Source organism: Varroa destructor, unplaced genomic scaffold, assembly GCF_002443255.2.
Source record: "Varroa destructor unplaced genomic scaffold, Vdes_3.0 BEIS01000002.1, whole genome shotgun sequence".
NCBI lineage: Eukaryota > Metazoa > Arthropoda > Arachnida > Mesostigmata > Varroidae > Varroa > Varroa destructor.
This window is the reverse complement of record NW_019211455.1, coordinates 55976081-55995749: the sequence shown is the minus strand read 5'-3', so window position 1 is coordinate 55995749 and position 19669 is coordinate 55976081. Positions and strand designations below refer to the sequence as shown.

The window sequence follows — 19669 nt, the reverse complement described above, 5'->3', positions numbered from 1 at the left end:
TATAATCTGAATATGTATATATGTACACGATCATTCGGTGCAAATGAGCACAGTAGCTAATCAATGAATTACTAAGCGTAACTGCATATGTTAGTTGCTTCCTCTATCCAACGAACGAACAAACACAGGAAACAACAAAGAAGTCATCAATGGCCAAAGTATGTTTATGACACGATTGTAACTGCGACAATTTTCAGTAAGTAACATTTTTTTTAAAACAAATATTGTATGTTATCGCTTCGCTCACACTATCTCTCCTGAAAGACACGAGATACACATCAAAATGAAATATCAAAGAAAAAATACGGCAGGAAACGCATTGGGTTATTACTCAAAAAATAAAATATTTTTTCTATGATAAGGCCCTGCTTTGTCTTTAGACTTCGCCACCTCAAGAGTTAGTGCGCAGTGTCCTATCCCTCTAAGGTAGTGAAGAAGCTATATTGCAAGAACACTCAAAAAGCTTATTTACCCTATGGTCTCCTAAGAACAATTAAACTAGACAATCATATAGTGCTATTCATATAGATTAACCAACTAACATTTTGAACACGGAAGTTACATTTAAAAAAAAATCTGTCATTTTTTCCTATACCCGTCAATTGCTCTTTGGGTTCTACACACCTGCTGCTCAGATCACTGTCTTTGATATTATTTAATAACGAGTTAACTCGAAATTTAATAAAGATTGATAAGGAATAACAATTTTCTCAGCACGATTCCATCATCGCTTTTTTTGTTGAAATGCATTCCCTAAAAAAGGCAAACCTTTGCTTATACAATCCCACCTACTCGTTAAAATCAATACATTGTTTATCTAGAAAGGAGTTCATAGCGCATTTCCGGGCATTAGCAAATTTGCTCATTTACATCATATTTAATAACTATTAGCTTTGTATGAACATCGTTTTAGTCTGGAGCACTCAAAGAAGAGAAGTCGTAAGAAAGCATTTTCAAGGCCTTGTATTAGATTCTTCCTAAATGTTTGTTTTTTTAACTGAACAGAAAATATCGGTATACCAGAATGCTGCCTTGCCACTTTCCTTCAAGAGAGTAAAGACGTCAAAACATCTTCATATTCATTCCATATCGAAATAACTTACACGCAATTATTAACTTACCCAAGTCGTGCTTTCTTTCGATCTCTCCCACTTGATTCATAATACGTTCCTATATTTACTATTTATTAGCATGCGGCTGCGTACTCGTTTCCACGGCGTTCAAGATCATAATAATTTATTTGCTTCTATGTTGCTAAGATAATTAGTGTCTATCTCTAATAAATTTGCTTTTTTTTACACAACACGCCCTTCGGCACACGATAAGCGGTGGTATGTTCACCCCGCGCCATTTAGAATATGCAACGCAATGCCAGGCTGTACGTTGTAGCGAGAGTTGACGTCCCGTGAAAACATTGGCTTAACTAGCTTGTATGTATGCGTATTGTACAGATCTATTCTTTACTATGTTTTTGCTAGCGATCCTGTTTGCGCTGAATCCTCATAGAGCTCTCCTATTCACATCTCGGGTTCGTATCAGGTCATTGAGAGATGGAAAGAAAGCCTCAAATCAACATTATCGCCCTCAGTGTCACTATAACAACAAATTAATTCGACTTTGGATCGTGCCATAATGTGAAGGTCGGCTAGTATCAGAACAGCCTACACATCGCTTTGATATTCTTGCCTGGGTCTGGCATTTAATTAAGCAATCTTTAATGATTATTCACGAGTGTTGGTTGGTTTCTTATAGAGAACCAATTTTCAAGCAAGCACACAGTGCTCAAAGAAAAAATCGCAAAAAGACGATTGGAGGGTCTTCGGTGCGGACATCAAGCAGCTGGCCTTCGTATCCTTTAACTGGCTCCTACTTGAATTGCTATAGGAGACTACCTATGTCGCTGCACCTAACATAATATCGGCGGTACGTTTGTAGTGACCGTTGCTATCTTACTTTACTTCTTAATGCTCTCTGAAGATGGCTAGGGTCATTGAGTTTAGAAGCAGTTCATGTTTGAAAGGCCACCCATTTTCTCTTACTACTATTATTATTATTATTATTATTATTATAGTGTCTTCTCCCCGCTACTTGTGCTGCTTGTCGATGCAGCATGTGAGGTGGCAGGTTGTGTGTAGCCTGCTGCTGTTGTTACGGCTTGAGCTGTACCAGTTTTCTGGGTCGTTGTGGGAAGTTGAGTCGGCTGCTGAGGTTTCGTCTGTTGGTTTGGAGGTAACAGGGTGATACCCATCGCCCGCCGGATGGCATCGACACTCACGATACTGCCGGGCTTGGCGTGACTCGCTAATTCGCTTAAGGTGGCGGCCAGTTTCTCCGCTGAAATCACCCACGTAAATACAGCAGCCCGTTAGACGTTTATCTGAAGTTCATATTTACCGACAGAAAGATGAAATTCATTTTCATCCAGACGGTTGATAACTGTGCTTTCTGCGTTGTTCTGAAATCACTACTCGTACTCAGACAACGAATCAAGTTAGTGATGCTAAGTGCTAAGTAAAAGATATTTAATATTATTATTGAATTGTTCATTCAATCATCACCTACATCGTTATTAATGTAATATTCCCTAACGTGACGTTCATTCGCCTGCCTTATTTTCTGTATTTGTTTATATTTGTATTCGCTTTTACGTAGCCATGTTGGCACTAACAAAAAGTTAGCCAAAAAATCTGCTTGGCAATTAAAACAATAGTGAACTCAACGCACGGATATTCAATGGCTGGAGCTCCGTACCTTGTGCCTCATGCAGCTGGGAATTTCAAAAGCAAAGCAGACCCCGAAAAAATTGCAGACACAACTGACTGTCCCAAACATACCATATATATATCGACTTTCGCCACTTTCTGCTTCTATGGCTCACCGGTTTTCGTCGGTGGAAGCAGAATATCACATAGTTAACGGTCAGAAGAGTAACATACGGCTGCCATAAGCAGTAAGTCCTTATGTCAGCAATGTTAAATAGGCCATCGGACGCTCAACGTGCGCCCGTCAAGTATGTAGGCTAAAACATTGTGTGAAAAGTGACAACATATTGAGTTCTATGGCACTCACGAACTCTACTGGTGACTAACATAATAAATGAGTGGAACATAGACATGGGTATTATTTGTAAAAACTATTCTTTAAAATACGTGTCTTCTGTACCGCATGGGTTCAAGTTAAAGTTTAAAGGCTATAAAGCGTGTGGCCAATATTGAATAGTTGTCAGTAAATTTTGTACAATGATTTTTGCACTTTTATTCTGCACTAATATTGAATGAAATGACGGCTTTCAGCCCACAATTACATCCATGAATCTAAAAGTCCTGTTCTCTAAAGATATCCAGCTTTTCTGTGTGTCATGGGGCCTATTGCCATCCAAGGTATTTGTCTCGATAGATTTGCCAATATGCGCCAACTATTTCGTTGATTTAACGCATTGTTACACAATCTATGTATACGAACATGCAGCGGTCGCTAACAGAATAGGTGTAGCCTTGCTGTTTATTACTTACACTCCTCTGTACTGCGTGTCGCTGATAGGGATCACAGTTTTGAAGATGAATCTCCCATACTTAACTAACTCACTCAGAAAGATCCGTGTATTCTTGTAAGATAAAAGCTTACCAAGTTGTAATTCCGTTGGCGATGGTCCTTGTGTCATTCCGAGATGCGGCGGCGGTGGTTGACTCAATCTTTCTCGTTGAAGCCGTGTCAAACGCTCTATCATCTCGGTCGATTCGGCTAATTTTGCCTGAAGTTTCTGCTCATTATCTCCCGGCGCAGTTCCTCCGGCGTTGGTAGAAGCGCTATTCGCTCCTGTTCCCACGAGACTAGGACTACCGGTTGATGCCCCTGGTCCCGGTGCTGGTGTCCTAGTAATAACTACGGGCGATCCACCCGTTAGAGATCCCATTGGCATAGAGACGCCCCCAAGTGGTGCTACCAGAGGCTGAGTTGGTAGACCTCCCTGATGCAGTGATCCTGCCATTGACTTGCCCACAAGTCCAACGCCAGCAGGCGTCCCCACCGTTCCGGGTACGATAGGGTTGCCCGCGTTCATCACTAAACCACCAGAGGCTCCAGATAGCATCGTAGGTGGCATTTGACCGTGTACGTTATTGACACTAAAATGATTTTCCACGTTTGGTTGTACATTTCCGGTAACAAAATGATTTCCAACCATAACAGGCGCTGGTCCACTATTAGTGTTTGAGCTCGGCAGCATGATTGACTGATTGTGGTTCGATGTCACTGTCGGCGCCATTGTTGGATGATGCTGGAGAGGCGGCTGTTGCTGCGACGGCATTTGGATTCCGGGACCAATCATTTGTGGCTGGGAACACGGCATAATCTGAGATACACCCACATTAGAGCTCTGAACACTACCTATTTGTGGTACTCCATTGTGTAAACTGTTGCTCAGAGGCTGCACCATTGATCCACTGTTCATAGGCGGGCCATGCCCATTTACCAGGGGAGGCTTGCCAACAGCGGGCACGCTGATCACTGGCGTCGGGTTGATACTGTAAAGCAAAGATCATAGCAAAGTCCCAGATATAAGAGGTAGCAAGATCATTATAAATTAATTGAGTAATAAAACACAATTTAATTATATACGAATACTACTAATGCTTCCGAAATAATTGATCTTGTTTCCTTTATACACAAATTACTCGATATCTATTACATAAGGCAATTGGGCACAGAAAACAGTATAAACAAACAAAAAATCTCTTCTACTAACCCATGCGTTGCGTTCCCATTACATTTCGCGGCACCTGTACCATTAGCCATAATCACACCGGCTTGGTTCGAAGGGCCATTGCTAGAAGTAATAACTTTGTCTTGCTGTTTCTCGAAGGATGATTTCTCACTCAGCGATTGCGCTTTTTCGGCTGCGTGACTCCTTTGATTCGCTCTGTCTTTATCACTCGACGACTTTCCACTGTCTTTTTCCTTCGTTTGTTGCTTGTCTGACGATGTTGATTCCTCCTCATCCGGATCCCGTAAAAGTTCCCCAGAGCGAACCAGCTTCAGGGTCTTGCTGTGCTGACCGCCGGTGAGCGTATCTAATAAATTGTCTACCATGTTCATTAGGTAATCGCAGTCTTTGGCAAAGTGCATGATACTATCGGCGTATTGGACGCCGAGTTCGTCACCGTACGTCTGATATACGAGGTCACTCTCAACCTATAATGTGAAAAAAATGGGTCTGAGAAAGACTGCTGTTGGTAATGTTATGCAAGTGGACCGAATATTATGTTTATGCAAATCCAAGTACCGAACACAAAGTTAATCTTTAAAGTAAGTTATCTTGAATCCACTCCAGTAAGATATCCACTATATTTCTTTTACAAATTTAATTGGTATCGACTGAAATACTTCTTAGAGTATGATCGGTTAATTACAATTAGATAGACTGGTTATACAAATAAAAAATTATTAGCCTTATGATAAACAGAAGTAGTAAAAAATAAGACACAAATTTTATGAAAACGATATAGTAATAATTTCTATTTGAGATTTAGGCCACATACCTTGGTCAAATTCGAGAAGCTGGAATCATAGTGTGGAGCAAACGTGGAAAAAGGCGGTCCGCTTTCATTAACGGTGTAGTTGATTGGCTTGGCCACTGATCGGGCTTCATCTTTGAAGTCCACAAGGCTGGACATGCCGTATGGTAATTTTCCCACCAACATTTCTAGGTCGACCTTTTGCGGCGGCACAGGTAATTCAGCCGGTCGGAGGCCAACGTATTTGTCAGTTAACGTAACATCCGGATTGAGTATGCTCAGCGTCGCTGAACCTGCACAAAAAAGCAGCGAAATGTAAGTTCAACTCGAAGCTTAAAAATTATCTTCCTCCGTTGTAATTAATCTTCACCTTTACTTTTCGCTTCTTCAACGAATTTCAAGTCGAAATCTACAATATTTAAAAACAAGCTCTCTCGAATGTTGCTCACTAACGTTTCCCTATGATCAGTTTTGATTCAGGAATATGTAATCAACTTTTTCTTTAGTCAAAGAAACAATCGAAAATAGTAGCGAGAAAATGAGTTCAACTGTTATAAGCGTCTGCTATATACCATCGTCATTCTGTAGGAGGAAGGCGTAATCCGTGTTTGGCTTGAGCATAGCAAGCCGATTGGCGGCGCCTCGCGCCATACGCTGTGCATGGGCTAAAATCTCAGCAGCTGATGCGTCATCAGGAGGCGTCACCTGTGACTGTTGCTCACTGCGGCACCATCGGTGAGAAAAAAAAACAGTCATGGGTTAGTAGGATCGAGCTTAGATAAACTGGAGTCGACATATTCTATTTCCATCAAGGGGGAATTTAATAAGTTACCCCGTATTTAAGAAAAACAATCGATGTAATTACTCTAGCCAACACAAATGTAGCTAAGCAATTTCGCTGCGCATACGTAATTCGCCAACAACTGTGCAATACGCTCAAAAAGTCGCTACGTAATAGGTTGAGAACTCAGTTCTTTCATGATTCTGGCAGACTTTGTTGTACATTAAAGTTCTGTCTACGGTGTAATGACTATAGCCCGCTAGGGAAAGTGTAACACTAACTATAAAATTTTTTTTTCACGAGTAGAAACTGAATTTTTTGACAAGAACCTAATATTTTCATATGCTTTGCTAAAGCCTTCTCTCTAACACAATACAAGATACAGACGCCATACGCTCCTTAAAATTCACGATGTCTGCTGCTTTGTGCAGTCGATGTTCGATAGCTACTAACTCAAAATAAAAACTAGCTAACATAGTCGACAGAAGCTATACGAACTGATACTACAAGTGCGTTCAGCCATAAACAAAGTTAGGGTACCATACTGATTCAGCTTCTATTAGAAAGAATAACAATTTGACCTGTTGTGATTGAATTGTCAGTATTGAGCGCAACGATTTCTGAAGGTTATTTGCTTGTATGACTTTGTTTGATATTGCTACACTTGTTGCTTATTTTTTTTTGTTTGCGATCTATACATATTCCATATTAAAAAAAAACTCGACAGGTCTCTTGCAACAAAGACGCTTATTTTCACTTGATGGAGCCGTTCGTCTAGTGCATTCGGAAAGTTACAAATGTTCAAAGGTGTTTTGAAAATAGGCAAACATACTCGTCAGGTTTGGACTTCTTGGCGAGACCAGGCGGGCTAACGGATCTGACTGGTGTGCCGTCGGGACATGTTATATCTCCATTGAGTTCTGTGGGCGTCTCAGAGCCCGCTGGCCGCGTCGGTGTCTCTTTACCCGTAACGTCCTTTAGATCTTCCCGTTTTGCTTCTTGAGAATAAGTGCGCTCGAGCACAGGACTTCCCTCACTCGAAGCTCTACCACCTAATGATGACACACGGTGGGAACGTGCAACTCCTGCCAGAACACCCTCCTACGAAGCAATGCAATAGGCAATCGAAAATAATGTACAGGCGAAAACATTAGATGTGGTGCAAGACACAAACCGACTAACCTAAATATAATAAAAGCGTCTTTACGACACAATGATTAATTTTCCATTGAATAGCCATGCTCCTTGTTAAACAATTTTAGAACAAACTTATTCCTTAAAACGGTTAATACCGCTAAAACAGAAACTCTAGCTATGGACGCGCTACCATTGATGCAGAAAGTACAGATAAAAATATTATCCATTATTAAGTATACTACAAATATCTATGTAATGGCATTAAAGCTAATTTATTTAACTTAAATCGGTACACATGAGTTTCAAAGTATTAGATTTGTAGATTCCTATATTTTCAAATAGAGTTGCCTACCTTATCATCCCTCGTGACGACAGCTGGAGACTCTGGAGCTCCTACAGTAGCGAGTGCTTGTTCAACAACAGTGGCAGCTAAAGAGATCTTTACTGGAGGCACAGGTCGTTCACCCATCTTCTCGGCGCTCAGTTCCACTGGTTCATCGTCATTGCCGACACGAATACTACTACTTGCGTTGTGTTGCACGCGATTCCGCGTCATTCTTGGTGTCATCTCTTCAATAGGCTCCGGTGTGATCGATCGTAGGTCAAATCCTAACTGATCAACTGGCACAGCACCGATATACTTAAGCTCAGGATCTAGTTGAAGGATGTGCTCCTTCGATAGGATTTTCTGCGAGTGCCTCCATAACTTTCGCGCCTCCTTATAGTAGATTGTGTCAGGTTGGTTATACGTTGTAGCATTATCACATATCAAGCGGAGATCGGCTTTAAACGCTTCCAGCGTTGGATATTCCCGGTTGTCCACTCGCCGCTTCATCGTGCTTAGATCCATTGGTCGAGTGATAATTGTCGAATAACCTGGAGCTATGGCGTCGTTCACCGGCCACGCGAAGAACTCGTACGTATCCCGCTTCCGCACCAGTTCAAGAAGAACTCCGAGGAGACGGTACAGAGGTGAGACTTCCCGAGGACCGGATGGTAATACGCCGACAGGTGACCGCAACGGGACCTCCGGCAAGGGGGGCTGGTTATCAATAGTCTCCATAACTGGCCGTTTTGGAGGTGGTGGAGCTACATCGCCGTCATCGTCGTCGTCGTCACCTGCGGCACCTCCGGAATTGCCTCCAGTTCCTGAGCCCCCTCCAGCTTGACCTCCCCCCATACCCAACCCATCGCCGTCTACTCTATCCTTGCGTTTCTCGCCGCCCCCATGATGATGTTTATGATGATCCTTGTGGTGATGACAATGGGAGTGGTGGTGGTGGTGTTTCTTTTTTTTCTTTTTCTTTTTATCGCTTTTCTTATGGCGATGCTGCTGTAGGTAAGAGCTTGTCTCGCTAAGACTGTCCGACTGGACGCTTCCAGCACCCCCGGTTCCACTGGCACTCGCGCCAGCCACTGCACCGCTGCTCGTTGTTCCATTGATGAGCGGGTTTTCGACCTTTTTGACTGTGCACTCAGCGTTATCGGGATTTGTTACTAAACGAAGTGAGATTCCTGTAAACGATCCGTGAAAAGTAATCGTGCCAAGAATGGAAATTACTTTACCTAAAGTATTCTATATTTGTATACTGAGCTGACCCTCAATCTGAGGCGTCTTACAACTTCCGGCTTCGGAGTTTCCTCATACACTACTATAAAAATCCTGAGGTGGTAAGGACTTAATTAATGTTGGATCAAGTGAAATGTGATAACTTCAGACCTCAACCTTCTTTGAAATAGCTTTTACTATAGACGTAAGAGGCGGTATAGGCAGCTTGCACATGATAGCTATTCATATTATAATATAGTAATATTAATATAGTAATAAATATAATATAGTAATAAGTATAAATCAAATGTCAAAAATCTCGAAATATCTATTCGAAATCGATACGCTACTAGGTTCAAGTCGTGTAAGAAGATTCCATAAGGCATATTCGTTCCGGTCGGTAGGAAACGGTCATAGCTTTGTATCAACGAAGCTTTATGTAAAGTTTCGTAACATTTACGCAAAACAGGAAAAATTAGTTATACTCGCTCAAAATAGTTGCTATTTTGTCCAACAATATTGGCATCTTTATACGCAATAAGCAATAGCAATAATAATACATCTAAAACGTTAGAACTAAAAAATGCTTACCTCCTGTGGGTGGATATCCCCCCGAATAGAGCGGTGTGGGTGCTGGTACCGTAGAAGAATAGGCTACAACAGGAGCGTTTTGTGTTACCGATGATCCCGATGAAGCGGGACTTACACCTCCTGTTGAAGCGCTACTTCCTCCAACCTTAAGCACAAGCTTGATGCCCGATTTTGGGGGAGCCGACCCACTAGAGGCCGCCACCGGCTGGGGGCTTTGTTCCATTGGCATATCATCTACAAACCACCAAAAAAAATTGTTTTCTAATTTTAATTAATTTTTAGAAACAGGAATTTAGGTACATTCAGTTATATAGATTTGTATTAAACGACAGTAAATAAAAAAACATTTCATAGGCTTTATGGTAGTAAAACGCCAATAGTTAAGTGCGAAACAATACGCTTACGTTCGCCTTGTGCAACAGCTATGCAAGAGAATGATAACCTAGTAATTGACGTTAAAGACCGTTCTGATACTTCACAGTAACGTTGTAAACGGTAGGCCGCCGAATCTCGTAATATACAGGCAAGCGAAATCAGACCCCCTTTTGTCATAGTAAACCGAAAATATTTTTTACATAATTCGATCTGATCAAGTAATTGAGTTCTCAAAGATCAAAGTGATGATAAACACGTTGCTCAGACGATGATTCATGGCAGTTCAATCCTGTTTAACCGCCTCATTCATGGAATGGTTTCTCATTCATGGACTTTTTTTCTACCACGAAATTTATCAGAGACAAATTATTTGGTTGGAAGAAAAAAATAGTCTGAACTTTTCCAAAATAAATAGATTGCACTTCGGTGGGAAGGTAGCGTCGCTACCGTCGCCGCTGTTGTCATAACAGAACATTCATAAAGTGTAACTTTGCAAACACAAAGGCCGAAACGGCGATACCCCTCACATATACACCTTGCATAAAGCATATAAAGTTTGTTATTAGGAATATTCGTAATCAAGATACATCTGAGACGTATTTTTTATATTAAATTATTCTTGTATTCGCCAAGAAAATAAATTGTGACAGTACTATAAGCAGCCTATTTGTAGAGGTACTGAAATGCATTAAGTTCCTACAGAACTACCGTATCTTCAATAGTTAATACCTGATAAGTGAATGAACAAAATGGCTGAATTATCAAAGCCGGGGGAAGAAGTACCGTATTTTTACAATATTTCAACGATAGATACAGAATCAATAGACGCATATCAGTTAGCCTCAGTAACTGTTGGTTTCCATTTTTAATATCGATAGGTTACAAACTGAACAATATATATACATAGCCGTTGAACAGGTGCCCAAAAATTTCGTGGAGCAGACCGATATTAGCCAAAGAGACTTGTGTCGACAAAAATTTCCTTTCAGTTTAATAGAAACCTATAATTACCTCCGCAAATAATGAGAGTACAACTATTTGCTTCTGAAAAGGTAGTTTTTATTTTCTATCATTTCCGACCTCTTTATATATTGCCCGTATGGGCTTTGGTTAGTGACACAAAGGCGAACTGGTGCAGATAAAGCAACGACATTAATTCGGAGCACTTTCTTTTGTTAGCTATAACCAATGTTTTTCTTTTCGAAAAATATGTACGTCAGATCGAACACTCTCGCGGTCAGATGACCCACCCGATTTCATGATGGACTGTGACGCCTGTGTGCTTGTAGCTAAGCGCAAAGCACATTTCTGCTCGGCGTAAACGTATCATCGAGAATATATTACTATCCATATACATATCTCTCATTAGAAGACAATACAGATTATCAGATTTCAGTAGCATAGCTCAAGTCACTGATTAAAATAAGAAATAACTAAATGCAGCTACTCCAGTAACATGTCAATAGTTGAACGGGAAAAAAACTCTGTGAATAAGATCAATTGTAACAAACGGCTGGACAAGTAACAGAAGTCTAGCCATACACGAATACTGTTATTAATTATTGACATATAACGACGTAAATAAAAAAAAATCTATGTCAGACGAAATAGCCCATATTTGACAGACACAAGCAATATTTGTTTTTACTTATTAATGCCTTACTACGGAAGAATGAGTTAACACAGAATAGATAACAGAACGTTATTTCATTAAATCTATGTGTATCACAAATTAAATTCAACTTCGAATCACTAGACCAGAGAGGACATATCCGGAAAAAAACACTAATCCTAACTGGGCTTAGCCATATCGAACTCATCGCCTTTGGGCCGGCAAGCTAAACAACTTTTGTTAGATTGGAGAATAACGCAAAACAGAAAATATATCACATGTTCCTCAGGGCGGTCATCACCCATGCAATGAGTACCATTTCTTCTTTTTCTATCTAGCTTATTACATGGAGAGTAATTCCTTGAAAACACGAAATTTTTAGATCACACTGCCATTTCATTTCGAAATTATGACAGTTTATTTGCTAGAAGCTAACGGCAAACGAGTCGGCTAACTAGATTAAGCTTATTTGGAACGGCACAAAACCGCAATAATCTGGATATCTGGAGTTGATTCTTATTGCAGCGTTTACGTAAACCGTTCTGGCGTTGCCTCTGTATCGACATGCACACATCTTCCGTATACGTTATTCGAGTAGCGTTTGGCAGCAGATGCATGTGAGCTGAACCAACAATTCATGCATTGATGTCATAAAGAGATGCGCCGAACTACTAATGATTCACCGGAATATCCCCTTGATGTCATGGCCAGCAAGATTCGAAGGCTTTAAAAGACCTTTCGTTCTCTATATGATCTATTCATTCTCTGACAATCAGCTCTGGAAACCGTATGTAGCATTACGCAGTACACATAAGAGCCTCATAGGCTATTGAGCTGAAAATGGCGGGGAAAAGATACGACGTCTTTGATGGTCGACTGTAGACAATATAACAGTTTATTGAGGAGAGTTAATCTGCTAGATCAACAAGCAGATAATTGTTACTTTATCAAATTCTAGTAATTAGCGTAAAAGAAAAGAGGCAAGCTTTATTAATGATTCTCTTAATTCGCCTAGTGAAAACCAGGTTCGCTCTCGGAGCTCCATAAGTCGGAGCAACCAACTTATTCAAGTGGTTCGGTCTGCTCCACGATTTCAGCGACGCTTGTGGATGGAACGCAAGTTAGCACGGGAAGAGTGAAACAATACAAAAACGTACATAGATATAACAAAGTTCGTATACACGTCATTTTCGAAGTCCACAAACGCAACACCCTGACTTAGTAAATCATGCCGAGGCAACAGGTTAATTAGCCACTTCGTTGCTAAGAACTTACAAAACAAGAATCCACTCGTCGATCGATCTTTCCTTTGCGGAGCCAATCATAACCACGACAGTGTCACGCATGCTTTCGCAAATACAAATACAGCCTATATACGTATGAGATATTTTAAACATTTTAAATTCTGTACTCAGGCCTTCTTAGGTTAGGTTAGGTTTATATTATAATTATATAACGTATGTGGAGAGAGAGCCCTCACCAGAACAACAAAATGACACTTGTTTGACAATCTCTACGTGTTTATCTAAGGCATATGAACGAGCTTAACCAGTTAATAATCAGCTGTATGCAAGTTGCTTTGGGTTTATCTTCAACATAGAAGAACCGCAAATATGAAGTAACACTTCAGAAAGAAACACCAATTACGAAATATGATGACACTTGTCACATTTATTTCTCGTCGCCACCATGTATTCTAGTGAGGTAGGCGTACATTCCTCCCAAGCGATGCACAGATTCAGAAATTTTGAATCAAATAGAGACTATCCTACCTTAGGAAACGACTTTCTATGCCCAAGGCACGAAAAAAATGTTAAGGTATTCTGCGTTAGTAGCCATATTCACAGGAGTTTATCTGGGACAATCAGTGTCGTTGATGGTGAAAAAATTCGAAAAGGAAAATACGTGAAATGTCTAAAATGAATTGAACATTTCACAGTACAGTTTGCTCTCGAACGTTTTTAGTGTATGTGATTGCAACGCCCGAACGAAAACAAATCGCATTTTTCTACCGACTATCAATCCTACGCACATATACAATAGCCCTAACAGAAATTTTTTTTCTACAATGAACACCACACCACGGTTTCGATCAGACTCTGAATAAAAAATCAGTTTTTTTTTACAAAACCGCCGTCATCGTCACCATCATCACAATTTTCGCCTCAGCGCTCAAATGTCTCGCGGCGGTTCCGTGCATTCTGTGAGTGCCTCTGTGTTAGCCGTTCGGGGCGAGAGCGTATTGAGAAATCAAAGGTGTCTAAACTGCTTCACGCACACACACTGTACCTACACACAGCGGTCTTACAGTGCGCCACAATCCGGCGGAGTGCCAGCAGATGTCAAAAAGCCTTTCCACTTTCCATTTCAATTCGCCTCTGAAACAAGTACGAAACTATGTCGAGAATATAACAACAATGCTAAGCCTAACGCCTGTCGGCTTCCTATAGCGAGCAGTTGTTGGATTACACGAGACTGGTTAATATTGGCGCTGCCAATTTGCTCGGCCCCATTCAGACGGTCGATATGGCTAAAGCATTTATTAAAGTGGTTCACACGTAATACCGTCGAATACACCAGCAGATCCTACTCAATCATGTAAACGAATTCAAGCAAGTGGATAGCAAAAACTTAACCAAACACGACGAGCAGCTAACCTATGTGTTGTCGGCGCTGATACTTCTGGATAGCAGGGAGTTAAAAATTTTGTACATAACTATCATTGCTCGTTATTTGCCATTCACTTATCACTTCCACAGTGCCCTCCCGTACAGGTAATTTGTTCATGACGCTGAATCGTTCCATCAACGCACTAACCGAACGCTGCCGAAAGTTGGCGCTCACAGCAAGCCGTCGGTGTTGTCGTCGTCTCCGAATGTAGCAGATGTGGATCGTTCTCCCTTTCTGAACGCGGCCGGCCCTTGTTCTTGACAGGCGCCCCACGTTCGAGAGTTTTGTCCTGAGTTCACGCCGGCCACGAAGAAAGTTCAACACAACCTAATTAGTGGTACACGTTCGTACCGCAAATTATTGTCTCCGTTGTAATACGCGGATAATACGTGATAGCCAAGTGACAGTCAACATGCTTTTTTTTTTTTGATAATTTTCTTTCTCCTTTTGAGTAGATTTCGATGGTAGACCGCACAGCTATTTAGCAGATGAATATATTTACCTATTATTTATGAGAAATTTACGAATGAAAGCCTATAATTGTATTACAACGCAAGTTATTTTACTAAATAATTGTAAGTAAATAATTATAGTTTCGCATAGGTCACGCAGCAGCTTACACACGGAGCGATTTCGATGGAATACAGACGTGTGAGCATATCTAGAGGGGAACGACATTGCAGCGGAGCGTCAAACTTACCATCATCTCGCGATGTTTTTGAATGCTTTTTATGCTTCTTACTTCCCATCTCGTTGTGTCAATAAATAGTAAACGCAATCGTCGTCGTCGTCGTCGTCGTCGTCGTCGTCGTTGTTTCTAACGTGTCTCACTAACAGAGCCGCGAAAGTTGCGCGGTTTCGTCGTCGTTAACAGTATTTTGATATATACTTGCATTCACACGCACTTCTGTCACGAAAACACGATTGGTTAGACGCCAGTGATACGCCACTCGATGATATATATGTATACTTTATACGTATATATATATAGGCAGGCACGGATTCAATAAAGGTGGAAGATCTTTTTATGTTGGTCAAGTCATTCATCTGAACGTTAAAACTAAACTTGATCAGCAAGAAACCTTCGGCGTACGGACACAATTTGCGGCTTCATTTTTTCTGGAATGTATTGCTTATCAAACGACACATTTGTCCTTGTTTATTTCATCTCAAATCGAGCACTTGTCAGCCAGCGTATACAGAGTCAATAACAAGCGTATCGACGACAGTTGACATAAATAGCATCGACAGATCGTCCGCTCCCCAATCCGAACTTATTCAGTGAACTGATGATTTACTTTTGTTGTCATTCGCCCCTATCTTCCCACTGATCTTCGGCGCAGAAACAACAAATACACAAAGACACACACACACACACCCCGACCCGCCCACGCAGATATACAGTACAAACACAACGAGCACTGTCCGTCCCACAGTTGTTGTTTCAACTTCGAAATTAAGCGTTCAGCTGACCAAACAGCTGCTAATCAAAGTACCGCCTAATTTTGTCTTTCCTCACTGTCGTTCCTTTCTTCCATATATACATACAAACACATATATATGCATATAAATATGATACATATACCGACAGGAACGTTATCAGTTGTCGTAGTAACTGTAGGAGTCAGTCAATCAATCGGTCGGTTGGTTGGTCGTTCGACACAAACCAGTCGCCAGCAGCCAGTGTTGCCCGCCTGCTGTCGGTACAGGTCGATGCGGAACGAACAGCGCCAGGCAGCCGTCAGCAGATTAGACACCCCAGGATGAACTAACTGCTCGTTACACACATGGCCCAAGAAAATAGACGCATAATAATCGTATTGGCTGTTTTCTGTTTTGCTTTTTATTCTTCCTCGTTTTGTTAATTTAGGCCAGTACGCTTATTAGCACTGGCGATTACGACGCTCGCGTTTCGTGTTAGGCTGCTGTCTGGGTTTATTTGCTCGCTGTTTTGCTGTCGGTTACTCAGTCACTTAATCACCGCTGTTACTACAGCTACAGCCACCATTTCTGTAATTACTGCTGCTGTTATTGTTTCTAATGCCACAGCACCACCACTAAACGGAACACGACTGACGACGCTATCGGCCACTGCTTTTGCTGCTGCTGCAGCGGCGGCGGCGGCGGCGGCGGCGGCGGCGGCGGCGGTAGCGGCGACTACAGCAGCAGCAGCAACAACTCTCCAGCGATTCTTGATACGTCGTCGTCCGTCGCGAAATTCCTGTTGCCGCTGGCGACTTCTCATTACTCGATTGCTGCTGCAGTAACGGCACCAGCCAGCCAGCCCGTGGCGATCTAACTAGTCCGTCAGGCAGCAGCAGCAGCTTCACTTTGCGGCCTAGCTGTCTGCCTGTGATCCTTGTTCGCTGTCGAACGATCGCTGCTGCTGCTGCTACTACTGCCAACGCAGCGCGGCGCAGGAGTTGCAACAGTGATGTTGTGTGTATATAATATAGTGGTCGCAAAGGGGCTGCTGCTGCTGCCGCCGCCGTTGCCGCTCAGTTCTCCTCCGTAGTCGTCGTCATCGTCGCCGGGCAACAGCACAGCAGCGGTAATGGCGGGTCGAAACGACGGTGCGAACAGAACGACCACCAAGTCGCTGTACCCGCAGCCGCCCGTAGCAGCGGCGATCGTCGAGCCGCGATAAGTGGCGACCTGCCACTCACTCTCCCAGTTAGTCAACCTTCCGTCCGTCAGCTAGTCAGACAGGCAGCGAACCATCAAGCTGAACGACCGCTAAAACGAACGGCATTGAAGGAAAGAGTGAGCGCGGCGCCACATCAACGGTAGCAGCAGCGTTCGTTCGTGTCCGTTCTTTTTCGCCTGCACCTTCTACTGCGGCCGCTGGAACGATACGAGCTCGCCGTCGCCTCAGCGCGCTGCTGATGTCACAACAACGACAGCGACGACAATGGCGCCAGCCACGGACTCGGCTAAATAGCCGGCAGCGGACAAAAAGAAGTCGAGAGAGAGGGCGGAATGTCGCAACTGATCCGATGAGAATCCACGGCTAGCGGCTAACAGAACCGAGGTGAATAGGTAGACGGAGCGAGCAAAGAAACGACATACAGAGAGATAAACGCCGTTGCTGCGGCCGTACTTCCGCCAGCACACATCGCTACGATGCTGTTGTGAGTTTTTTTTTGATCATTGTAAGTTGTTGCTGTCGTCGGCCAGAGACGCAGCGGCTGCCATACGGCGTGGATTCACTGGCGGACAGCTGGTGAATACCACACACGCGTTAATTCCTACCACGTGTCTTCTGATCGGGAATGGTACTATAATAGCAACCTAACGTGTTGATGATCAACGGTAGACGGTAAAGCGACACGAATAAGCAGCAGACGACGGTTCGGCGACATGTACAAAAGAACGAGAGAAAAACTAAACAGTGGTTGCTATAGCAGACAGCAAACACAAATCACTGTTTGTGAAACTATGCTGATCTCTGAGAGCAGACGACTGAAAGAATCGGAAAGCAGTCAAAAAGACAAGCACACAGATTAGGAACACCGACCTAACAGATGAATGGATGGATGGATGGATGCATGTGACACGGAGAACGCTGGGTAAAAATATCGCTGAGGGAGGGCCAGGCGATCTCACGGTGTGAGAACAATAAGGGCGCGCAAATTCAAAATTGTTTTTAGTGAAAAAAAAATTTAGCATCATAAAAGCGGTAAAGCATCAACCACGAAAGAGAATAAATAATGCAATACTATACCCAGAGTGTTTGAAGATATTTGTCGTCCCTTAATACTATTAACCTAATTCAACGAATGTATAAAATAATAAAATATTACGTGTCGCCCAGGGCTATGGTCAGGCTTTTTCTGCTTTCAATGTTTGTCTTTATTGTTATAATTCAGTCGCGAATTGAGATTGGAAACAAGACTACAAAACAGAAAAGCTTACAAAGTTCAAACGACTTCTAACAATTATGTCCATTTGACTCCCCCAATATTATTTTATCAGTGTTTCTGTAACGCCTCTGTGCTTAATCTGTTTCCCCTCGAAAGCTTCGCTATTGAATTTCTGTCTTTAATCAAAAACCGTGGCAGAGATTTACTTAGAGCTATCATAAAGTTTTCTTTTTATTAAAGAGGGTTTTAGTAACGCTGTTTACGCACAATTGAGCACCATCAGAGCAATGTTTACTTAGCATGAACCAACAAGTATGGCGCTCGACTCCAACAGGCGGACTTTATCCCGCCAAGATCACCATCCACTAATTCTCAAGTCCTTTCTTATCTTAAACGTATCTGAGTCATTGGAATTACCAAGATAAGCTACCCCGGAGAACCTGTATTGCCCGTAAGATGTACAACAGACAAAAGAGGAAAATAGCGAAACTCGTCTGTTTCAGTCTGTCTATGTGAAAAGTTGCTTAAGCATGTATCAGTATTATGCCATTTTATATTGAGATTTGCAATAGCAGTGTTATGAAATCCTTAATCAGGTTATAAAATTGTATGTATATATTTTTTTTTCCAACCGTCAGTTTGGAGTGCCATACAAATTCGGCTTTGGAATCTCTTTCGAAGCAATACTGGAAGTAGTGAGCCAACTCTGACTCGTAGGCGCGCAATCTGCATATTCGTCCCCTCGGCTACATGTTGTTTACTCTTAACTCTAGAATGAATATATATTTTAACCTTAACATCGAGCTCAAAAGCATTATTGGTTAAATTCGCTGCAAAAACGTAGCTAAGAACAACGCACCACAGGGTTGCCAGCACGGAGTCTTCCCGACGAAGGTCGTTAACGAAAATGGTGGACGCACCCAACAAACGAATTCCGAGAGCAGACGGTTGAGCGAGTCACAGGTCCGATGGACCAATTTTTAATCTTGCAGAAGTAAAGTCTACAGAGTGGCCTAAATAGCAGCGGACGGTTCGGCTTGACTGAGCTGGCAAAGTTCCCCGTAGTGAATAAGCCAGCAGTTCTTGGAGCGTGGCTATGAGTGCGTCGCGCACCTAGAGCACTACCCGTTGTCTGTCATTACGGGTAAACCGCCAAGCCTTCACCTCACCTGTCGATCATCACAGATCACACCTGAACTTATCCACTACTTGATGACAACAACAGCTTGATTACACAACCGCTACCCGTTGGGTAATCAGCCAGCCACTTGACAATCGATACCGCCTAACAGACAGACGGAAAAATCGAGATACAATAATAGTATAATAGAGTATCGAATATATTTCTTCGAACGACTATCATTAGCGTACGTTAGTGCTGAACAGCATTCTGGCCTATTATACCTACATCGGTAAACAAGACGAGAAGCGACCTCGATTCTTCCATAATCCTCGTATCGAGTTTACGAGCGATCATTTTCCATACACTTTGCCGGTCGTCAATTTGGTGCGAACAACAACCAAAGAAACGATATGGTGCGCTGTTTACTGTCGTCTTCCCCTCTCCCCCTCTTCCTC

General features: G+C 42.3%; 1 protein-coding gene across 6 annotated transcripts; it reads right to left on the bottom strand.

Annotated features, from left to right (window-relative positions):
- Positions 1-143: 143 nt before the first annotated feature.
- On the bottom strand, positions 144-19574 carry LOC111244866 (uncharacterized). Of its 6 annotated transcripts, none has more exons than XM_086979778.1 (10): positions 19500-19521; positions 18951-19260; positions 9572-9805; positions 7784-8946; positions 7127-7395; positions 6086-6234; positions 5538-5806; positions 4745-5190; positions 3625-4523; positions 144-2334 (listed from the first exon to the last, which is right to left on the bottom strand). In XM_086979778.1, exons 3-10 carry the CDS (start codon positions 9798-9800, stop codon positions 2066-2068), a joined length of 3693 nt encoding a protein of 1230 aa, XP_086835904.1. In that variant the 5' UTR covers positions 9801-9805; positions 18951-19260; positions 19500-19521; the 3' UTR covers positions 144-2065. The 6 variants fall into 6 exon arrangements, with proteins under 6 accessions (XP_086835904.1, XP_086835901.1, XP_086835902.1 ...); XM_086979775.1 differs by lacking the exons at positions 18951-19260; positions 19500-19521 and adding exons at positions 14376-14517; positions 14929-17706; XM_086979776.1 differs by having other exon boundaries at positions 18951-19574.
- Between the last annotated feature and the right edge of the window lie 95 nt (positions 19575-19669).